The following is a 23,989-nucleotide window of genomic DNA, read 5'->3' as shown; positions in this document are numbered from 1 at the left end:
AGGGAAATAAACTCCAAAAAGTATAAGTAGCACAAAATAATAAAATAGAAACAAATCCACATCAAAGTAAGTAAAAGTGATCTAGACTTCCCTCTTAAAAGACAGAGATTATCAGTATGCCTCTTAGAAAAACCCAGTAATGACCGGGCGCGGTGGCTCAAGCCTGTAATGCCAGCACTTTGGGAGGCCGAGACGGGCGGATCACGAGGTCAGGAGATCGAGACCATCCTGGCAAACACGGTGAAACCCCGTCTCTACTAAAAAATACAAAAAATTAGCCGGGCGAGGTGGCAGGCACCTGTAGTCCCAGCTACTCGGGAGGCTGAGGCAGGAGAATGGTGTAAACCCGAGAGGCGGAGCTTGCAGTGAGCTGAGATCCGGCCACTGCAATCCAGGCTGGGTGACAGAGCGAGACTCCGTCTCAAAAAAAAAACAAAAAAACAAAAAAACAAAAAAAAAAACCCGGTAATATACTGTTGTTAAGAGATTCTTCAAGGCCAAGAGCAGTGGCTCACACCTGTTATCCCAACACTTTGGGTGACTAAGATGGGAGGATCGCTTGAGGCCAGGAGTTCAAGACCAGCCTGGAAAACATAGCAAGACCCAGTTTCTACAAAAAAATAAAAATAAAAAAAATTAGCCAGGCGTGGTGGCACATGCCTGTAATCCTAGTTACTCAGGAGGCTGAGTTGAGAGGATTGCTTGAGCCCAGGAATTTCAGGCTGCAGTGGTTTATGATGGTGCCACTGCACTTAAGCCTAGATAAAAGGGCAAGACTCTCTCTCTTTTAAATAAATGAATAAATAAATCCTTTAAAGATGGAAGGTAGACAGAGAAAGATAATGAGACAGCTACTAAGGGGAAGAAATGTGTACGTGTATACGTATTTCTTATGTGTATACTGTGTGTATATTTAAAGGAAGAAAGTATTATTGAGAATAGCGGTTTACTCTGTAATTATGAAAGCAACAATTCAGGAAAATATAAAAATCATAAACTTATATATACCTAATAACATAGTATTATAATAAAGCAAAGTGTTTTTTTGAAGTGGGGAAATTAATAAGTGATTTAATATACATGGGGATTTTTGATATATTTAATAATTCATATATCAAGAAGACAAGAAATTACAAGATTTGCGTAACAATTAAGTTTGTTCCAGTGTACCTAAAATTGTGTGCAACAGTAACTGTATATATGTTATTTTCAAACTTAAATGAAAATTTGTGAAATTAACTGATACTTGCCACAAGTTTAATGCAAGGTTCAATAAAGTGTATGTGGTCTAACCATGGTACGATTTCATTAAAAACAAAAATAAAACATAATTTTAAAAAATCAATAGCTGCATGTGCAGCCCAGCTACTTAGAAGGCTGAGGCAAGAGGATTCCTTGAACCCAGGAGTTCAAGTCCAGTCTGAGCAACATAGCAAGACTCCATCTCTTAAACAACAACAACAACAAAAGTTTGTCAATCAGTATACACATTTGTAAGTAACTCATGGGTCAAAAGAATTTTAAAAAAATTTTATTATGGAAAACGTTGAACATATACAAAAATATACTGTTGTAAGGCTGTCATATTTGTGATATAGGATATGGAAAGCAGGAGGAAATGTCAGGTTTGAATTGATAATTGGTAAGTGTAAAGTATTACGTGTGAACAGATTAAATATATTGTAAGGGGCATTTGATAAGTTAAAGGATCCATATTGTTACTCCTAGCAATCACTTAAAGAACAATAACAAAGAAGTAGTATAACTAGGAAGCCAGTAGATGATATAAAATGGAACACTAAAAAATATTTGATTAACCAAAGAGAAAGCAAAACAGGAACAACAGAGGAACACAGCAAGAGAAGGAGCAAATAGGAAACAAATAGCAAGGTGGTAGATATAAACCTAGCCAAGGCAGTAATGACGTTAAATGTAATCGGTCTAAATACATCAAGTAAAAGGCACAGAGATAGTCAAAGTGGACAGAAAATCAGGACCGAAGTATATATTGCCCACAAAACATGTGAATTTAAATTAAAAGACACAGATAATTGAAAGAAGCATGAAAAAGGATATACAAACAATAAGCATGAAAAAGCTGGCTGGCTTATACTAATAGCAGAAAAATGAGATTTTAAGACAAAGAATGTTCTTCCTGGAATCCTTTTCACCTCATATTTTCCTGCCTGTAGTCTTCCACACTTCCTTGTATTCTTAACTTAAATATTTATTACTTTCTTTAGGAAGCCTTTTTTCACCCAAGATCTAGTCCTGTGGGCACAAATAACATTATTTATTTCTCCTATTATTATATTATTCCATTGTGTTTTAAGCATTTCTCTCTCTCCTATATATTTTAACTTTTCTGTCTTTAAGATCTTTGAAGAAGGGAATATCTCTGGTTTTTTTACAATTGTACTTTTAGCAATTAACATAGTACCTGATGCACCTAAGTTCTCAATACTTGTTGAATGAATGAATATATGAGTAAACAACTTAATAAATCAGTAAGAAATATGTTAAAAAGACTATATGGGTTATATGTGGAAATGTTTATAATTGTGCGAAAAAGGATGGAAAGAGTTTTAAAAGCCATTGGAAAATTAAAAAAATCAAAAAGCATTCTTTTTTAATCTAATAAGTAATTTTTCGTTTATCTTCCATAGACCTGAATTAGTAGTTAAGAAGTTACGATATTATGCAAGATTTATAGTAGTTTGTCTTCTTCTCAACAAAATGGATGTTGTAAAGGATCTGGTAAAGGTAAATGTACTTTAAAATAGTTCAAATTCTAATCTCTAATTGTATATGGATGATCTTATTTTTTTAAAAACAGATTTTAGGTTAAAATAATTTTGATATATCAAAATAATTACAACATTCAAAGTATAGTAACTTCTGACAAGGGTAATGATAAAAATTTTCCAACTCTTCTCATGTTCCAAATACACTAATTTGAGATAATTATCTTGATTCCTTGCTTTTGTCCTTTCTGCATGTTTTACATTTCAAAGCCCGTCAATGGATGGCTGGAAATGCAAACAAACAAAAATACTTACTTTAAGAGAAAATAATTGAAATGTTATGTCAAGAAAAAGTACATAATGCTTTACAAAGGTATTGGGAATGATTTTCATTTTCCCACCACTTTACAGTGCATGAAGTCTCTCCTTCGTTAACTCAGGTGATAAACAGTTAACTCTCTTCAGATCCACTTAATACCTGTAATCATTGCATATGAAATTCTGGTTGCACTCTGTACTCAGTAGTTTCAATGGCATACTTAATTTTGTATCAAATATAACATGCCAGTTGGTTTTTTGGGTTTTGTGAGGTTTTTTTTTTTTGAGACAAGGTCTCACTGTGTCTCCCAGCTGGAGTACAGTGACATGATCTTGTCTCTCTGCAACCTCTGCCTCCTGGGCTCAAGCAATCCTCCCACCTTAGTCTCCTGAGTAGCTGGAATCATAGGCTCAAGCCACCACTCCTAACTAATTTTTGTGTTTTTTGTAGAGACAGGGTTTCACCGTGTTGCCCAGACTGGTCTCAAACCCATGAGTTCAAGCAATCCACCAGCCTTGGCCTCCCGAAGTGTTGGGATTACAGGCGTGAGCCACTGTGCCCGGCTCAACATGCCAGTTTTGACAAGGGCACCAGAAGTAGCTCTCCATACTTCTTTTCTACCTTCCTTTATACTCAGTTATCATTAAAAATATTTCCAAAAGCTGTATAATATAAATCCAAATAAAGTCAGGAAGTATTTTTAGAAATATATAATTTTTTGTAGTGGTAGGGTCTCACTGTGTTGCCTCTAGGCTGGTCTGGAAATCCTGGTCTCAAATGATCCTCCCACCTCGACCTCCCAAAGGGCTGGGATTACAGGTGTGAGACACTGTATCCAGCCTCATTTTTTTTCATGTTAAAATTTTTGAATTTCTCTTTTCTGATTTTTTCATTAATGAATTCATTGCCGATGTAGCACTGATAGGAAATAGATCTCTGTAAAGACTTTATTTGATGGGTATTATGAAGTTTGTGACTTTCGAAGAAAATTTGTTTAGTTTTCATCTTTGTTTTTGGTTATAATCAGGACTGTGTATTGATAATAATCAAATTTTGTAAGTGTGTCGATTTCTGTCAGGAATATGGTTCTATATGGCTGTGTATTTTTATGGGTTTTTTAATAACCTTTTTTGTAATGTTTTTAAAATCAGGAATTGTCAGATGAAATTGAAGATTATACTCACCGATTTAATACTGAAGATCAAGTGGAATGGAACTTGGTGCTTCAAGAAGTAGCAGCTTTCATTGAGGTCAGTTTTTGATAAGAAATGACCATGTAGTTTATGTTTTTATTGTGTCTATATGTCAAGAAGAAGGAATAACTTACTATATTGATATTTAGTCTTGGCCATTCTTACTGCTTTTTTCTTTAGGCGGACCCTGTAATGGTATTAAATGATGATAATACCATTGTTATCACATCGAATCGCCTTGCTGAAACAGGAGCCCCATTGCTGGAACAGGGCATGATTGTGGGACAGTTGTCTCTGGCTGATGCACTCATTATTGGTAATTGTAATAACCAGGTAAAGAATTGTGAAGGAATTATGCTTAAAATTCACTGTGAAAAATAGTGCTATTGATGATCACAGAATTATTTTCTTATAAATATCCTAACATCCTCTTACGAAGAAATTGCTGATTAAATTGTGCTGTGTGCGTATATGGAATATATTACAGATATTTAAATAGCTTAGAAATAATTTTTTTTTTTTTTTTTTTTGAGACGGAGTCTCGCTCTGTCACCCAGGCTGGAGTGCAGTGGCCAGATCTCAGCTCACTGCAAGCTCCGCCTCCCGGGTTTACGTCATTCTCCTGCCTCAGCCTCCCGAGTAATTGGGACTACAGGCGCCCGCCACATCACCCGGCTAGTTTTTTTGTATTGTTTTAGTAGAGACGGGGTTTCACCGTATTAGCCAGGATGGTCTCGATCTCCTGACCTCGTGATCTGCCCGTCTCGGCCTGCCAAAGTGCTGGGATTACAGGCTTGAGCCACCGCGCCCGGCCAGAAAGAATTTTTAATAACATAGGAAGATATTCATGATACAGTAAATGAAAATAAACTTGCCATGGAGCCATGGAAGTAGAATTATTTCGTATATGTTAGAATGTCTATATGTATGCACATAAGAAAAAGACTAGGAAGAAATTTTACAAATATCTAAGTTTTATCTCCCAATAACCAAATTGTAGGGATTTTTTTTTTTTTATTTTTTACAACACTCTAAAGTTTCCAAAGTTTCCAGCCTGGCACAGTAGTAACTCACACCTGTAATCCCAGCACTTTGAGAATCCCAGGTGGTTGGATCACTCGAGGTCAGGAGTTCGAAACCACCCTGGCCAACAATGGCCAGACCCCATCTCTACTACAAAATGCAAAAATTAGCCAGCCATGGTGGCATGCACCTGTAATTCCAGCTCCTCGGGAGGCTGAGGCAAGAGAATCACTTGAACCCGGGAGGCGGAGGTTGCAATGAGCCAAGATCACGCCACTGTACTCCAACCTGGGCGACAGAGTGAGACTCTGTCTCAAAAAATAATAATAACGTAAAGTTTCCAAAATGCATATGTACTACTTTCCAGTCGAGCTAAAGGGGCGAGGAGTTGGTGTGTTTTTTGTGTGTGTGGGAGTTTTTTGAAACGGAGTCTTGCTTTGTCACTCAGGTGGGAGTGCAGTGGCACGATCTTGGCTCACTGCAACCTCCGTCTCCCAGGTTCAAGTGATTCTCCTGCCTCAGTCTCCCAAGTAGCTGGGATTACAGGCACATACCACCACACCCGGCTAATTTTTGTATTTTTAGTAGATACAGGGTATCATGTTGCCCAGGCTGGTCTTGAACTCATGACTTCAAGTGATCCTCCTGCCTGAGCCTCCCAAAGTGTTGGGATTACAGGTGTGAGCCACCGCATCTGGCCAGGAGTTGTTTTTGTGTAAATTTGTCAAAAGTGAATTTCAAATGTTTTTTCATGACAGAATAGCCCCATGATCATGAGATTTAATATACTAGAAATGAAATTTACTGGACATTGCACCAGTAAATACATTTTTCTAAATGTGTTTTTTGCACAAGTTTAATTTTGGATTCTATCCTAGCAGCTATCAATCATTTTTGTTATTGTTAAATTTTTCTGGTATTTCTCCATTTTTGGCTTTTATGACCATTATTTTGCAAATATCTACAACATTTTTGAAATTATAGTATGAATATACTAAATGGAAAAATTTTGAAACATATTTATGGTTTGTATAGTTATATTATCTGAAGGCGCCATATTTTTCTCACTTTTAATTCAAAGAAAATTTTTTTCTAATCAGAAAAATATAAATTAAAACCAAATAAGATATCACTGACCCAGATGACTAAAAACAAAAGAGACCAAGAAACTGATAATAGCGTATCCTGGCAACTAGTACAAGAACTGAATATTTCATTCTTTGTAGAAATAGAAATTGATAGATTTACTTTAGAAAAATGGCAGGCATTATCTAGTACAGCTGCATATATGCACACTCTATGACCAACCATTTCCAGTATTTTCTTATTGATCTGTAAGAGTTCCTAATATATTTTACATGAAAGTCCTTTGTCAGATTTATGTATTGAACTATCTTCTCCTACTCTTGTCTGGCCTTTTATTCTCTTCTAATATCTCCTCTCTCTTTCTCTCCTTTTTTTTTTTTTACCTTCTGTTAAAATATTTGTTAGTGTCTACTTCATGCCAGACCCCCCTGTTCCAGACACTGAGATTCCAGTGAACAGAAGTCTTTAATTTTAGTGTAGTCTAATTTATAATTTTTTTCCTTTCTGGTATGAGCTTTTTTGTGTCCTATTTTGAGAAATCATTGCTTACCTTACCTTTCATATTTAGATCTATGATCTCTTTGGGATTTATTTTAGTGTGAAGTATGGGTCAGATTTTCTTTCTGGATTTCCGGTAGACCTAGCACCATTTACTAAAAAGACCATCTTTTCCTTACCACATTGTAGTGTCATTTTTATCATGAATCTGATGTTCAAATATATTTGACTCTGATTCTGTTCCTTTGGTCTGTATGTCTATTATGCTGATACTTCTGACTTCATTATTATGTCATTTTAATAGGCCTCGATATATTGTAGTAAATGAAATATTTATTTTTTCTAATTTTTTCTCTTTCATTGATTCTGATTCTTATTTTTATTTCCTTCTTCCTATTTTGAATTTAATTTGCTTAGATAACTTACTTTATTTATTTATTTAGTTAGTTATTTACTGAGACAGAGTCTTGCTCTGTCTCCTAGGCTGGAGTGCAGTGGTGCAATCTCAGCTCACTGCAACCTCTGCTTCCTGGGTTCAAGCGATTCTTCTGCCTCAGCCTCCCTAGTAGCTGGGACTACAGGCACATGCCACCACACCCAGCTAATTTTTTGTATTTTTAGTAGAGACAGTGTTTCACTGTGTTAACCGGAATGGTCTCAATCTCCTGACCTCGTGATCTGCCACCTCGGTCTCCCAAAGTGCTGGGATTACAGGCGTGAGCCACCTCTCCTGGCCAACTGACTTTATTTTTATTTTTGAGGCAGAGTCTTACTCCGTCCCTCAGGCTGGAGTGCAGTAGTGTGATCTTGGCTCACTGCCACCTCCGGCTCCCGGATTCAAGTGATTCTCCTGCCTCAGCCTCCCAAGTAGCTGGGATTACAGGCATGTGCCACCACAGTGACCCAGCTAATTTTTGTATTTTTAGTAGACACAGGGTTTCGCCATGTTGGCCAGACTGGTCTTGAACTCCTGGCCTCAGGTGATCTGCCCCCTCTTGGCCTCCCAAAGTGTCGGGATTATAGGTGTGAGCCACTATGCCCTTTTTCCTCTTCTGATATAAAAATCCTGAGCTGGGTGTGGTGACTCATGCCTTTGTGCATGGTGGCTCATGCACTTTGGGAGGCAAAGGGGGGCGGATCGCCTGAGGGTCAGGAGTTCTAGACCAGCCTGGCCAACATGGCAAAATCTTATCTCTACTAAAAATACAAATATTAGTCAGGCATGGTGGCATGCGCCTATAATTCCAGCTACTTGGGAGGCTGAGGCAGGAGAATTGCTTGGACCTGGGCGGCGGAGGTCACAGTGAGCCAAGATTACGCCACTGCACTGCAGCCTGGGCCACAGAAGAAGACTCCATCTCTAAATAAATAAATAAAATAAAAATCCAAAGCTGTAAAATTATCTTTCAGCATTACTTGAATTTAATTCTACATATTTTGATATTTTGTAATTTTTCCAATCCTGCTCCTTCTATAATATTGTATATTTTTTATTTTCTTTCAGTTGAATGTATTTCCTAATTTCTTTTTTAACTCTTACCGACAGTATATTGCACATCTCCAACTTGAGTTTGATAATTTTTTTTTTCAGCACTTTGAAGATTTAATTTCTTTATCTTCTTCTCTCATTTCTGTTGACAAATTGTCTGTTAGATTTATTGGTTACATATTATATTCCGCTTAAGGAAATGTTTCTTTCCTCTGTGTGTTTGTAAGATATTCTCACTTTCTTTGATTCTTTGCAGTTTTACTGTGCTATATTCAGGAGCATTTTTCTTTATTTATCCTGCTTGAGGTTCACAGAGTTTCTTGAATCTATGAGTTTGTCTTTCATCTGTTTTGAAATATGGTTATTATGTCTCTGAATATTGTTTCCCTTCTATTCTTTCTCTCCTCCACTTCTAGGACTCAGTTACATGTTTGTAGACCTTTTCGCAGTGCTACATGTGTCTGTTACATTCTTTTCTGTATTTTTCATCATTTTTTCCTCTCTAGGTTTTAGTTAGGCTGTTTTCTGTTGACTTCTTTTTCATTTCACTAACCTTGTCTTCTGATATGTTTAATCTGCTATTTAACCTTATATTAAGTTTCATATTTCACATATTGTCTTAGTTCTGGATTTTTCCATTTGATTGTTGCTTTATAGATTAATTTTTTTTTTCCATAGCCTGGGCTGCATGATGAAACCCCATTTCTACAAAAAATACAAATATCAGGCCAGGCAGTGGCTCGTGCCTGTAATCCCATTACTTTAGGAGGCGAGGCGGGTGGATCACTTGAGGTTAGGAGTTCAAGACTAGCCTGACCAACATGGTGAAACCCCATCTCTACTAAAAATACAAAAATTAGCCAGGCGTGGTGGCTCATGCTTGTGATCCCAGCTACTTGGGAGACTGAGGCAGGAGGATCGCTTGAACCCTGGAGGCAGAGGTTGCAGTGAGACAAATTCGTGCCACTGTGCTCCAGCCTGGGTGACAGAGCGAGACTCTGTCTCAAAAAGAAAAACCTAAAAAACAAACCTTAGTTGGGTGTCGGGCATGTGCCTCTAGTCCCAACTCTGGGAGACTGAGGTGGAAGAATCACTTGAGCCTAGGAGGTCAAGGCTGCGGTGAGCCATGATTGTGCCACACACTTCAGCCTGGGTGACAGAAGCAGACCTTGTCTTAAAAAAAATTTTTTTTTCTTTTTAGAGACAGTATCTGGCTCTGTCATGCAGGTGGGAGTACAGTGGCACAGTCAGGGCTCACTGTAGCCTTGAACTCCTAGGCTGAAGTGATCTTTCTGCCTCAGCCTTCCAAAAATGTTTATGTTTTATAGAGATGGTGTGTTGCTGTGTTGCTAAGACTGGTCTCAAACTGGCCTCAAGCAATCCTCCTGCCCTGGCCTCTCAAATGTTGGGATTGTAGGCATGAACCACTGCACCTGGCCCTTTTTTATTTTTTAGTAGATTTTAATTCTCTGGCAGAATTCCCTATTTCTTCATTTCTGTTCTACCATGTCCATTTTGTTGATCACACTTAGTAGTTATTTTAAAGTCCTTTTCTGCTAACTACACTCTGTAGTTATACTAACTATAACTGTGTTGGTCTGTTCTATTGCTTGTTTCTCACTTTTAAAATTATATTATCTTAATATATATAGTTATTATATATCTGATAATTTGCTTGCATACTTACTTATAATTAAATCCCCCAGCATTATCTTTCTTTTCTTTTTTTTCTTTTGAGACAGGTTCTTGCTGTGTCGCCCAGGCTGGGATGCAGTGGCATGATCTCGGCTCACTGCAACTTCTGTCTCCCTGGTTCAACTGATTCTCCCACCACAACCACCCTAGTAGCCAGGACTACAGGCGCACCCTACACGCCCAGCTAATTTTTGTATTTGTTGGTAGAGATGGGGTTTCACCATATTGGCCAGGCTGGTCTCCATACTCCTGACCTCAGGTGATTCACCCACCTCGATCTCCCAAAGTGCTGGGGTTACAGGCCCTAGCCAGCACGCCTGGCCTGTTTTTACATTTCATTTATTATATTTCTTATTTTTAAAAGTATAGGCTGGGTGTGGTGGTGGCTCACGCCTGTAATCCCAGCACTTTGGGAGGCTGAGGTGGGTGGATCACGAGGTCAGGAGTTCAAGACCAGCCTGACCAATATGGCGAAACCCCATCTCTACTAAAAATACAAAAATTAGCCGGGCATGGTGGCGCACGCCTGTAGTCCCAGCTACTAGGGAGACTGAGGCAGAAGAATCACTTGAACCCAGGAGTCAGAGGTTGCAGTGAGCCAAGATTGCACCACTGCACTCCAGCCTGGGCAACAGAGTGAGACTCCATCTCGAATGAATGAATGTATTAGATTATTTTCTACATATTCCTTTGATTGACTTAATCATTATTTTAATTATATCTTCTATTTAAGCATATGAAACAAATTTTTTTTTTTTAAGAGACAGGGTCTGGGGGTGCATATCTCATTGTGTTGCCCCTTCTTTAATCCCTGCGTCTTGGCTGGTCTCGAGCTCCTGGCCTCAAATGATCCTCCCACCTCGGCCTTCCAAAGTGCTGGGATTACAGGTGTGAGCTGCCACACCTAGACTTCTGCATGTTATGTATGATGTTTGTATCATCCTGTTTCTGCTTACTGAATCAGGGGTGCCTTTTTTCTTTTTTTTTTTTTTTTTTTTTGAGACGGAGTCTTGCTCTATCGCCCAGGCTGGAGTGCAGTGCGCGATCTTGGCTCACTGCAAGCTCCGCCTCCCGGGTTCACGCCATTCTCCTGCCTCAGCCTCCTGAGTAGCTGGGACTACAGGCGCCTGCCACCGCGCCCGGCTAATTTTTTTTTTTTTGTATTTTTAGTAGAGACGGGGTTTCACCATGGTCTCGATCTCCTGACCTTGTGATCCTCCCGCCTCAGCCTCCCAAAGTGCTGGGATTACAGGCGTGAGCCACCGCACCCGGCCAGGGGTGCCTTTTTTCTTCATGCGTTTTACGATTTTTGTTTGTGAGTCTTCTTTGATGTAATTCTATCAGCTAGAATTCTTTAAGACCTGAATTGAGGATGCCTTCTTCCAATGAAGATATGCATTGCTTTTTCTCTCAAAACTTGGGGGCATTATCAGTTTTTGTTCTCTTTAAGTGAAAAACCTTATAGATTTTTCAGCCATGCAAATAATGTTAATTCAGATTCCCAGACCACATGAGAATCAACATATGGCCATGAATTATTGGGGTAGACTTTTATTGATCTGTTCTCAGAACAAAAGCTAAGGTAGAGTTTCCTTCATGTTTATGTCTCTGGAGCAGATTTGTTTCTAGTGTTCTCTGAGGCCATATCTTTTTGTGCATCCAGTTTTATTTGGGTATAGGTGTATGTGTGGGAGGGGCCATCTTCCAACCAGCCAACCAGTTCTTAGCCAGATGCTACCCTTACTGTAGGAAAACAAGGTATTAGTGCCCACTTATCTCCTTAAATCTCTTCCCCTTCTTTAATCCCTGCCTCTTGGCTGGGTGCGGTGGCTCATGCCTGTAATCCCAGCACTTTGGGAAGCTGAGGTGGGTGGGTCATCTGAGGTCAGGAGTTCGAGACCAGCCGGACCAACATGGTGAAACCTCATCTCTACTAAAAATACAAAATTAGCCGGGCGTAGTGGCACATGCCTGTAAAACCAGCTACTCAGGAGGCTGAGACAGGAGAATCACTAGAACCTGGGAGGCGGAGGTTGCAGTGAGCCGAGGTTGCGCCATTGCACTCCAGCCTGAGCAACAGAGTGAAACTCACATACATACACACACACACACACACACACGTGTATATTAAATGAGTTAAATGTTTGAGAGGGTAGTTAGTAATCTTCATAAACTTGTTCTCATCTTAACTAAATAATTCCTCTTTTTTTATTTGATAGAAACAGGTACTTTATAAAATTCTCATCTGTTTTATTATCATGTATGGCCCCGAAGTTCTGTATAAGTATTACTGAAATTGGAGAGGATACAGACTTAAATATTGTGTAGGGCCAAAATGTATGGAAGAAATTACTATAAAATATGGATCATAGGCTGGGTGCGGTGGCTCACACCTGTAATCCTAGAACTTTGGGAGGCCAAGGTGGGCGGATCATCTGAGGTTGGGAGTGCAAGACCAGCCTGACCAACATGGAGAAACCCCATCTCTACTAAAAATACAAAATTAGCCGGGTGTGGTGGCGCATGCCTGTAATCCTAGCTACTCTGGAGGCTGAGGCAGGAGAATCATTTGAACCTGGGAGGAGGAGGTTGCGGTGAGCCGAGATTGCACCACTGCACTCCAGCCTGGGTGACAAGAGCGAAACTACGGCTCAAAAAAAAAAAAAAGGATCACAGTTGTATTTCAGCATAGCTAGTTCATCAAAAGTTAGCTCTTTTTTCCTTCATGTAGCAAGGATTACTATCAAATTTCTGTGTATAGAATTTGGGCTGGAAGGTCAGGCATCGTGGCTTATGCCTGTATTCCCAGCACTTTGGGAGGCCGAGGTGGGCAGATGACTTGAGGTCAGGAGTTCGAGAGCAGCCTGGCCAACATGGTGAAACCCAATCTCTACTACAAATATAAAAATTAGCCAGGCGTTGTGGCACATGCCTGTAATCCCAGCTACTCCAGAGGCTGAGGCAGGAGAATTGCTTGAACACGGGAGACAGATGTTGCAGTAAGCTGAGATCATGCCACTGCACTCCAGCCAGGGCAACAGAGCAAGACTATCTCAAAAAACAAACAAACAAAAAAAAAGAATTTGGGCTAGAGATCCTTGTGGTGTTAGTGAAAAACTTGCCCCTCACAAAGCACACTACTACACATGTGAATTCATCCACCAGTCTGTGGAAGTTAACATGTTTGTAGAACCTAATATAGTCTCTGTGCTGCTGCTTTTTTGTTTTGTTTTGTTTTTGTTTTTGTTTTTGAGACAGAGTCTTGCTCTGTCACCCAGGCTGGGATACAATGGCATGATCTCAGCTCACTGCAACCTCGCCTCTCGGGTTCAGGTGATTCTCCTGCCTCAGCCTCCCGTGTAGCTGGGATTACAGGCATCCACCACCACGCCTGGCTAATTTTTGTATTTTTAGTAGAGGTGGGGTTTCACCATGTTAGCCAGGCTGGTCTTGAACTCCTGACCTCAGGTGATCCACCTGCCTCAGCCTCCCAAAGTGCTGGGATTACAGACGTGAGCCACCATGCCTGGCCCCCTGTGTTTCTGTAACTACTTAAAAAAACAAAACCTGAGGAAGTTTATTAATCAGTAGACATGTATATGGCTGGAGAGGTATGTGATAAAGCAAATATAAAAAAATGCTTATTATAGGATCTGGATGATGAACATATGGATGTCACTGTAGAATTCTTCCAATCTTCCCATTGCTTGAAAATTTCCATAATGAAATATTAGAGAAAAAAGTACCCAAAGCCCTGAAGTACATGTGAAAGTCACAATTAGTAATGTGATAAAAGTCTTCAAAGTCTGCATGTTGCATTAAGGCTAGGTTGTGGTTTTTTTTTTTTTTTCTTGCAGGTTAAGTTCAGTGAACTAACTGTTGACATGTTCCGGATGTTACAAGCTCTGGAAAGGGAGCCAATGAATTTAGCTTCCCAGATGAATAAACCAGGAATGCAGGTAATTTCCTCTTTTACATTTGCAAGTTTGGTAACCCTCTGGCTGCTTCTCTCCTGATAGAACGCTGATTATTCAACAGATACTACAAACTTATTGAATAAAGAATTAACTTGATGAGATATGGAGAAATAGATAAGCATAATCATAGTAAGACTGAGTGAAAATAAGACTTACTTGATAAGGGGTAGTGAAAATAGGCATTGATAATTCATTTGTCAAATGCAGCTTATATGTATAATGTTTTCTGTGTGTAAATATAGGAATCAGCTGACAAGCCTACTAGACGAGAAAATCCCCACAAGTATCTTCTCTATAAACCAACCTTCAGCCAACTATATACCTTCTTAGCAGCATCTTTTAAGGTATGTGTGATCCAGTACTTTTTACTATGAGGTGAAAGTGTGCCCTAAATAGAATCTAAGAGTCACTCGTTTGAAAAAATTTTTAAGAGTTTAGGTAAAATATAAAAATGAAAAACTGCCTTTAGAATAATGATCCTGATAATAGATATTTTTGTTTTGTTTTGTTTCTTTCTTTCTTTTTTTTTTTAACTTCTGGTAAGCTGTGAAATAGCTGTTTTGGAATGAAAATTGCTTATGATGTTGTGATTATTCCCATCATTAATTAATGATAATAGTGGTTCTCCTTCCTCCAGTTTTTTATTACTCAATTATTTTAAGTGTAACAGTGCAGAACTGGCCAGGCGTGGTGGCTCACGCCTGTAATCCCAGCACTTGGGGAGGCCAAGCTGGGTGGATCACCTGAGGTCAAGAGTTTGAGAACAGCCTGACCAACATGGAGAAACCCCGTCTCTACTAAAAAAATACAAAATTAGCTGGGCGTGGTGGCACATGCCTGTAATCCCAGCTACTTGGGGAGCTGAGGCAGGAGAATCACTTGAACCCGGGAGGCGGAGGCTGCGGTGAGGCAAGATTGCGCCATTGCACTCCAGCCTGGGCAACAAGAGCAAAATTCTGTCTCAAAAAAAAAAAAAAAAAAAATGCAGAACTGAAAAATAAAAGCAGAGTGCCTAGGCTTCTTATATACTCAAAGAGCTCTACAAAACATTTAGATCAGCTGAAAGAACTATGAGAAATAGGAGAATTCTTCCCAAAGTCTACGTAGAGAAAGCCACAGGAGGGACTTTGGCTTTTAGCCATATAGTCAGGATCTTTACTTCTCCATTCAAGTTTTCAGAGCATATTCTCTAAATCATGGGGTTTTTGAAGCAGAGAATGTCTTCACAACTTTTGACAATAGTTATAGATTAATAATGAATCTCTGCTTTGTATATAAAGTCAGAACCAAGAAGAGCATTTCTTCACTTGGAAAAGACAACAGTGCATTCTTGTTTATTCCACAACTTTAAAATGTCATGAACTTTAAATAAAACCGTGTTGTTTATCCCTGTTTGTTGTTTTGTGTATGTGATTTTCTTTAATTTCAGGAGCTGCCTGCCAATAGTGTGCTTCTGATTTACCTGTCGGCCACTGGCGTTTTCCCCACAGGTCGTTCTGATAGTGAAGGTACAATAAAGGAATGCTCCCTGTTGTGAGCAGGGCTTGAATTCTCTTTATTTTCTACAAGACGATGGCCCATAGCCCACAGACCATCTCAGGCTTTCCAGACAGACTTCCAAATTTGAAACCTGGTCTATTTGTTGATTGGCAATTTTGTAGATACCCCAGTCTGTCGTATTTTCTGAAATGTTATATGTCAAAGCCCATAAATCATCAGAAAATTCATATATTAAATGCATGCTTCACTATCAAATTTATCAAAAGCATAATATGTAAATACATTTAGATATATATAAGGAGTTTGATGTTTCAAAGTTGAAAAGGATGATGGAATAACCAAGCCTAATGATCTATTTCACATCTTTGAATTTTTCTGAGCTTTTAGTGCATTGGGGAATCCGGTCAATGGCTACATGATGGCTGAAAGTCTTTGTAGAAATCAGTGTACTTTCGTAACTGTGAAAGTTCAAGCCCTTGTCTTGATTTTGTTTTCTGTCCTTTATTTTGTTTTATGAATTCAGTCTGTAGAATATCGGGATGCTGTTTCAGAATAAAAACTTAAAACTGTCCAGAACATATGAGTCCAGAAATTGGTCAGAATAGATAAGTAACTTGGATGTAAATAAGATAATTAAATCTTTGCCTGGGCAAAAAAAAAAAAAAAAAAAATCTTAACATCCTTAACATTTTCCTCTTCATTTGTTTGTTGAAATTTGCATTCCTTTATAAAATGCATGTCCTTGCCATCTTCCTTGCATGACCTACAGATTCTCTTAAAATGTTAAAATGAAAACAAAACAAACCTCTTTAGTCTTTTCATTGCGGTGATTTTTTTAAGAAATGAAATATAATACAACATTAAAAGTAACGTAAAAAACTAGCTTTTTGTGATAGTACTTTTATTTATAATTATCTTTATGTCATATGCTGTTAAATCAATTTTCTGGGTCTCCGCTTAACATACTGACTTTTTTACTTTTTTCGAAGTATGATAGGTTATCGTACTTTGATAGGTCCTTTGAGAGAGATTATCTGCACATCCCACAGTTGCTGTTCCATTTAGACAAGAGTTGAGATAATTCATATGAATTTAGTAGGAAAAGGCTAACTTCAGAACCAGAACTAAAGTGCTTGATACGATAGTGATAATAATGGATTTTTTGCATGCTGAAATCTGGCAATACATTCTTAAAGGTGAAGTTTTTGTGAATGAGAATTTTCAAATTCTATTCAAATATTTTCCTAAATTTTACAGTTAGTGGCTCATTTAAAATTGTATTTACTTATGAGATTAAGATTTCATTCTTTAAAAAAAGAGATTATTTTATTCTGCAACTTCCTTTTTTTTTTTTCTGAGACAGGGTCTCACTCTTTCATCCAGGCTGGAGTGCAGTGGTGTGATCATAGCTCACTGCAGCCTCAAACTCCCTGGCTCAAGTGATCCTTCTGCCTCAGCCTCCTGAGTAGCTGGGAATACAGGCACCTACCACCATGCTCAGCTAATGTAAAAAATTTTTTTGTAGAGACAGGGTCTCACTATATTGCCCAGGCTGGTCTGGAACTCCTGGCCTCATGCAATCCTCCTGCCTCAGCCTCCCAGAGTGCTGGGATTACAGGCATGAGCAACCATGTCCAACCAACTTCCTTTTAAAATAATATTGTTAAACCTGAGATTTTAAGTTTGCTTGAAATGTAAAGGTCATTTTGAACATCCCAGATCTCCATTCCTTTTATTACTTAGAATAATGATGCCATAGATTCTTGTTTTGTTTCTCATTATATTGTTTGAAGAACTGCTGAATAATCAAATGTTTTTGAAAATGTTGAAACTGACAACATACTGAAATCATGTAAATACTCCATTAAATTAAAATGTTAAATTTTAAAAGAATTTAAATGTTGTGTGATTGTCTTCCCTTGAATCAATGAGAGATTCACAGGGTACCTTTGTATTTGAACATCAGGTCAGTGTTAGTCTTCAACTGAAGTCTAGGATTCTTCCCTTTGTTTTTATAGGTCCTTATGATTTTGGAGGCGTACTTACTAATAGTAACCGGGATATTATTAATGGAGATGCTATCCACAAACGAAATCAGTCCCACAAGGAAATGCACTGGTATGTATTCTGGTGTCTCCTCTTATTATAAAAATCATACCTCTGTCTGTAAATAGAAAAAATATTAAGTAAAATGGGGAGTTTTTTCTAGTACTAGAATGATTCCTTAGACTAATATTTTGGGACAGACCGGAAACACTTATTTGGATTCCAGCAATAATTCAGACTCTGTCTATCCTAGGAAATTAGAACTTTTGGTTGATATTCATTGAATAAATACTTTATTGAGTATCTATTGTATGTTATACACTGTTTAGTCACTAGGGATATGTCAGTGAACAAAATTGCATTCTAGTTGGAGACAGTATATATATACATAAATAAATATGTCAGGACATGATACATGTAAAATCAATACAAACTTTTTTTTTTTTCACTCTGTCACCCGGGCTGGAGTGCAGTGGCACAATCTCGGGTCACTGCCAGATCCGCCTCCAGGGTTCACGCCATTCTCCTGCCTCAGCCTCCTGAGTAGCTGGGACTACAGGTGCCCACCACCACGCCCAGCTAATTTTTTGTATTTTTAGTAGAGATGGGGTTTCACTGTGTTAGCCAGGATGGTCTCGATCTCCTGACCTCGTGATCCGCCCACTTCGGCCTCCCAAAGTGCTGGGATTACAGGCTGAGCCACCGCGCCGAGCCCAATACGAACTTTTAAACACATTTTTTTCTTTAGAGACAGTCTTGCTCTGTCATGCAGGTCAGTTTTGATTTCCTAACCTTAAGTGATCCTCCCACTTAAGCCTCCCAAAGTACTAGGATTACAAGTGTGAGCCACTGTGTTTGGCCCAAACTTTTTTTTTTTTTTTTGAGATGGAGTCTTGTTCTGTCACCTAGGCTGGAGTGCAGTGGCAGGATCTTGGCTTACTGCAACCTCTGCCACCCGGGGTTAAGCAATTATCCTGCCTCAGCCTCCTGAGTAGCTGGGATTACAGGTGTCGGCCACTACGCCCAGCTAATTTTTGTATTTTTCACCATGTTGATCAGACTGGTCTTGAATTCTTGACCTTGTGATCCACCTGCCTCAGGCTCCCAAAGTGCTGGGATTATAGGCGTGAACCACCACACCTTGCCACATTTTTTTTAATTTTATTTTTTTAATTGAAAAATAATCATTGTAAATATTCCTGGGGTACATAATCATGTTTCTGTAGTTACAATGTATCATGATCAGATCAGAGTAATTAGCATACTCATCATCTCAAACATCCATTCTTTGTGTTGGGAACATTTAACATCTTTGTTCTTGCTATTTAAAACTATAATATAGGCTGGTAGTGGTGGCTCACGCCTGTAATCCCAACACTTTGGGAGGCCGAGATGGGTGGATCACTTGAGGTCAGGAGTTTGAGACCAGCTGGGCCAACATGAAATCCTGTCTGTACTAAAATTACAAATATCAGCCAGGTGTGGTGGCTTGCGCCTGTGGTCCTACCTACTCAGGAGGCCGAGGCAGGAGAATCACTTGAACGCATTAGATCAAGGCTGCAGTGAGCCGAGATTGTGCTCCAGTCTGGGTGACAGAGTAAGACTCCATGCCAAAAAAACAAAAGAAAATAAAAACTATATAACATTATTAGCTATAGTCATGCTACAGTGGTATAGAACTCTAGAACATAATCCTTCTATCTAGCTGTAATTTTTTATTCTTTAACAAATCTCTTCCCTATCCCTCCCTTCCCTTACCCTTCCCAACCTCTAGTATTGAATTTTTTTTTTTTTTGAGATGGAGTCTTGCTGTGTCACCCAGGCTAGAGTGCAGTGGCACGATCTTGGCTCACTGGAACCTCCATCTCCCAGACTCAAGCCATTCTCCTGCCTCAGCCTCACAAGTAGCTAGGATTACAGGTGACCATCACCACACCTGGCTAATTTTTTTATTTTTCATAGAGATGAGGTTTCACCATGTTGGCCCATCTGGTGTCGAACTCCTGACCTTATCCTCAGCCTCCCAAAGTGCTGGGATTACAGGCCGGAGCCACCATGCTGGGCCTGAATTTTTTTTTTTTTTCTCTGAGACGGAGTCTTGCTCTGTTCCCCAGGCTGGAGTGCAGTGGCTCCATCTTGGCTCACTGCAAGCTCTGCCTCCCGTGTTCTCTCCACTCTCCTGCCTCAGCCTCCAGAGTAGCTGGGACTACAGGCACCTGCCAGCACGCCCAGCTAATTTTTTTTTATTTTTAGTAGAGATGGGATTTCACTGTGTTAATCAGGATGTTCTCAGTCTCCTGACCTCGTGATCCGCCTGCCTCAGTCTCCTAAAGTGCTGGGATTACAGGTGTCAGCCACAGTGCCCGGCCCAGGCCTGAATTTTTTAATGTAAGGTTTTTTTGGTTTAATATAGCACAAATGAATATTGTTACATGATTACAAATAGAACGTCAGGCCAGGACCAGTGGCTCACGCCTGTGATCCCAACATCTTAGGAGGCTGAGGTAGAAGAATCACTTGAACCCAGGAGTTTGAGACCATGCAACATAATGAGACTGTGTCTCTACAAAAACTTAAAAAATTATTTTTTAAAAAATGCAAAAAATACAAAAACAAATAGAATTTCATCTACAAAAGTTCTTTCTTTTTCCTTTTTTTTTTTTTTTGAGACAGAGTTTCACTCTGCCACCCAGGCTGGAGTACAATGGCACTATCCTGGCTCACTGCAACCTCTACCTTACAGGTTCAAGTGATTCTCCTGCCTCAGCCTCCCGACTGGCTGGGATTACAGGCATGCACCACCATGCCCAGCTAATTTCTGCATTTTTAGTAGAGATGGGATTTCACCATGTTGGCCAGGCCGGTCTCGAACTCCTGACCTCAAGTGATCCACCTGCTTCGGTCTCCCAAAGTGCTGGCAATATAGGCATGAGCCACTGTGCCCAAAGTTCGTTCTTTTTCTAAGCATAACAACTTCATTGCTTGGGCCATTATTTGCTCTAGAATTTCTCTAGCTGAGAACAATCTGCTTATAAAGAAAACAGGACTGGTCTAAAGCTTCTTTTCTAATACATATTGAATATCCCTTATCTGAAATGTGTGGGCCCAGAAGTGTTTTGGGTTTTGGATTTTTCCAGATTTTGGAATATTTGCATATAGATAGTAAGGTGCCTTAGGGATGGGACCCATAAAATTCATTTCTGTTTCATATACACCTCATGCACATTGCCTGAAAGTAATTTTATTTTTCCCTTTGAGATCCTGGATAAACTGTGTGTTGTGCACCTGCATGACTATGATCCAGCATGTGAGGTCAGGTGTGGAATTTTCTACTTGTGGCATCATGTTGGTTCTCAAAACCTTTTGGATTTTGGAGCATTCTTCATTTTGGATTTTCAGATTAGGAACACCGAACCTGTACTACATGATCACTTACATGTGGGAGCTAAAAAAGCTGCACTCAGAAGCAGAGTGCAACGGTAGTTGTGAGGAGGTGAGGATTGGAGAAAATAGGGAGATGTTGGTTAAAGGGTGCAACCTCTGAGTTGTAAGATTAAACAACATTTAAAGTACAGCATGGTGATGATAATTAAAAATACTATATTGGCTGGGTGCGGTGGCTCAGGCCTGTAATCCCAGCACTTTGGGAGGCCATGGTGGGCAGATCACCTGAGGTCAGGAGTTTGAGACCAGCCTGGCAAAATGGTGAAATCCCATCTCTACTAAAAATACAAAAAATTAGCCAGGTGTGGTGGGATGTACCTGTAATCCCAGCTACTTGGGAGGCTGAGGCAGGAGAATTGCCTAAACCTGGGAGGCGGAGGTTGCGGTGAGCCGAAATCACGCCACTGCACTCCAGTCTGTGTGACAGAGCAAGACTCCATCTCAAAATAAATAAATAAATAAATAATAAATTAAAATACTGTACTGTTGGACCAAGTGTGGTGGCTCATTCCTGTAATCCCAGCTTTGAGAGGCTGAGATAGTAAGATTGCTTGAGTTCAGGTATTCAAGACCAGCCTTGGCAACATAACAGGATCTTGTCTCTACTGAAAATTTAAAAAACGAGTCAGGCGTTGAGGTGCACGCCCATGGTCCCAGCTACTTGGGAGACTGAGGCAGGAGTAACACTGGAGCCTGGGAGATCGAGGCTGCAGTGAGCTATGATCTTGCCACTGCACTCTAGCCTTGGTGACAAAGTGAGACCTCATCTCAAGCAACAAGAATAACAAAAATTGTTGTTTACTGGAAATTTTCTGAAAGGGTAAAGCTTATGTGTTCTCTCTGCCCACCCCCCTGCCTCCTGCCGCCCCCACACACAAAAACGGTAACTGTGTGGGAATGGAAGTGTTGATTAATTTGATCATGGTAATCACTATACATGTATACGTTAACAAGTCATCACATTGTATACCTTCAATATATACAATTTTTGTCAATAAAAGAAAAACTTTTATTTGAAATATAGTGACGTCTGATAATATTGCTCAGTGAAACATTTATAAATTTACACTTACTTTAGTATCTATCCACATACGCACATTGTGTACTCAGTCATTGGAAAGAGAACACACACACCAAAATTCTGACCTTACGCATTGGCTCTCACATGCATGTTACTGGACTTCGGCCTTTGGGTTCAATAGCTCTTCTGTGGGTCAGTGAAACTGCATGTTTAACAAGCCCCCGCATGTTTAACAAGCCCTTGATGCAAATGTTCAGAGGAAACATATGGTAAAAAGTAGCTGGCGCAGTGACTCATGCCCATAATCCTAGCACTTTGGGAAACTGAGGTGGGCAGATTGCTTGAGCTCAGGAATTTGAGACCAACCTGGGCAACATGGAGAAACCCCATCTCTACAGAAAAATTTGCTGGGTGTGTTGGTGCATGCCTGCAGTCCCAGCTACTCAGGAGACTGAGGTGGGAGGATCACCTGAGCCTGGGACATGGAGGTTGCAGTGAGCTGAGATTGCACCACACCACTGTACTCCTGCCTGGGCCACAGAGCAAGACGGTGTCTTAAAAAAAAAAAAAATGGTAATAGTAAAAAGGTTTTCCTACTTACTACCTGCAGTATTAAGATATAGCTGTAAATATTAAAAATCTTTAAAATAGAGATTTTGAGGACTCATTGAAATACAAATAAGGTTTTGTTATTACATCTTTTTTCCAGATGTTCTCAAAAGGAACTTTTAAATATGAAACAGGTACCTGTGTGCCAACTTCTGAGGTTTTCATGCTGTGTTTAGCCATTTTTAAATACGCAGGCTTCTCTTTAGCTTAGATATTCTTAAATAACAATTGTCTCTGAACTTTTTTTTTCAGATAAAACTATCTTGGCTATCCTAGTAAATACATACTTTTGTTTTCCCTTTGCTTAACTAGTCTTTTTTTTTTTCTCTCAGTGCTATGATGTAAAGGAGATATGAGCAGACCAAACTGAAGAATAAGATTTCTGAGACGTGGCTGACACAGTTTAACAGTTCTTCATTGTTGTTGTTTTCGCAGCCTTCATCCCGGAGATCTCTATCCTTTCACCAGGAAGCCCCTGTTCATCATTGTGGATTCATCTAATAGTGTTGCATACAAGGTGAGTTCCACGAGAGCTATAGCACAGGGTAGACATTGTGGCACCAACCCAAGGGTATTCACTCTTAATGTGTGCCTTTTTATTTTGCTTTATTTTATTTAATTTTACACAGTTTGTATTTAGTGTTTCTTTTCTTTTGAGGTTGTGCATGCTAGTCAGGATCTGGTGCTATGAATAGAAACAAGAAGAAAACGCATGAATGGACACTCAGTGGAAAATAATAAATCCTTCTGCAGGAAAAAAAAATTCAAGATTTCCAAGATCTCTGGTGGGAGGTTTATTTTTGTTATATAACCCAGAATAATTTTTCTTTTATAGAGGTAGAGGTATAAGGGTGAATTTCTCTAGTGTTCAAACGTTTCCCCTTCTCATGCTGAGCTGCTGTAGTTTAAGTGAAACTTCTAGCCCATACTTTTAGTCTTTGAATATTAACATATTGTTTTACATGCACTTAAATTTTTTGAAAATTTGTGACAATCACACAAAAGAGATGGTCCTGAATGCTGAAATAAGTGACAGGGATCTAACTTGAACATCCTTCGTTTTATATTTCACTATTGAAGTGATGATTTTCAGTGATTCTATAAAGAATGCCAGCGGTCGGCCGGGTGCAGTAGCTCACGCCTGTAATCCCAACACTGTGGGAGGCCAAGGCAGGCAGATCACCTGAGATCGGGAGTTTGAGACCAGCCTGACCAACATGGAGAAACCCCCATCTCTACTAAAAATATAAAATTAGCCAGGCATGGTGGTTCATGCCTATAATCCCAGCTACTTGGGAGGCTGAGGCAGGAGACTCACTTGAACCTGGGAGGCGGAGGTTGTGGT

The 23,989-nt window shown here is 39.5% G+C and overlaps 1 protein-coding gene across 2 annotated transcripts in view; it reads left to right on the top strand.

The window, feature by feature from the left end:
- Nucleotides 1-23,989, top strand: part of SCAI (suppressor of cancer cell invasion) — a 191,554-nt gene that overhangs the window by 128,165 nt on the left and 39,400 nt on the right. For both annotated transcript variants that reach the window (XR_004432191.1, XM_033190902.1), the window contains exons 7-14: nucleotides 2,667-2,763; nucleotides 4,215-4,313; nucleotides 4,437-4,589; nucleotides 13,905-14,006; nucleotides 14,267-14,368; nucleotides 15,454-15,532; nucleotides 17,543-17,642; nucleotides 23,080-23,161. Coding sequence is in view for 1 of the 2 variants with exons in the window: in XM_033190902.1 (XP_033046793.1) it covers nucleotides 2,667-2,763; nucleotides 4,215-4,313; nucleotides 4,437-4,589; nucleotides 13,905-14,006; nucleotides 14,267-14,368; nucleotides 15,454-15,532; nucleotides 17,543-17,642; nucleotides 23,080-23,161 (814 nt within the window). In the remaining variant the exon portion in view is untranslated. The remainder of the gene's footprint in view (nucleotides 1-2,666; nucleotides 2,764-4,214; nucleotides 4,314-4,436; nucleotides 4,590-13,904; nucleotides 14,007-14,266; nucleotides 14,369-15,453; nucleotides 15,533-17,542; nucleotides 17,643-23,079; nucleotides 23,162-23,989) is intronic.

This window comes from Trachypithecus francoisi, unplaced genomic scaffold, assembly GCF_009764315.1.
Source record: "Trachypithecus francoisi isolate TF-2019V2 unplaced genomic scaffold, Tfra_2.0 Contig01585, whole genome shotgun sequence".
Classification (NCBI taxonomy): domain Eukaryota; kingdom Metazoa; phylum Chordata; class Mammalia; order Primates; family Cercopithecidae; genus Trachypithecus; species Trachypithecus francoisi.
Note: the sequence above shows the minus strand (reverse complement) of the source record. Positions and strands in the feature narration are given on the sequence as shown.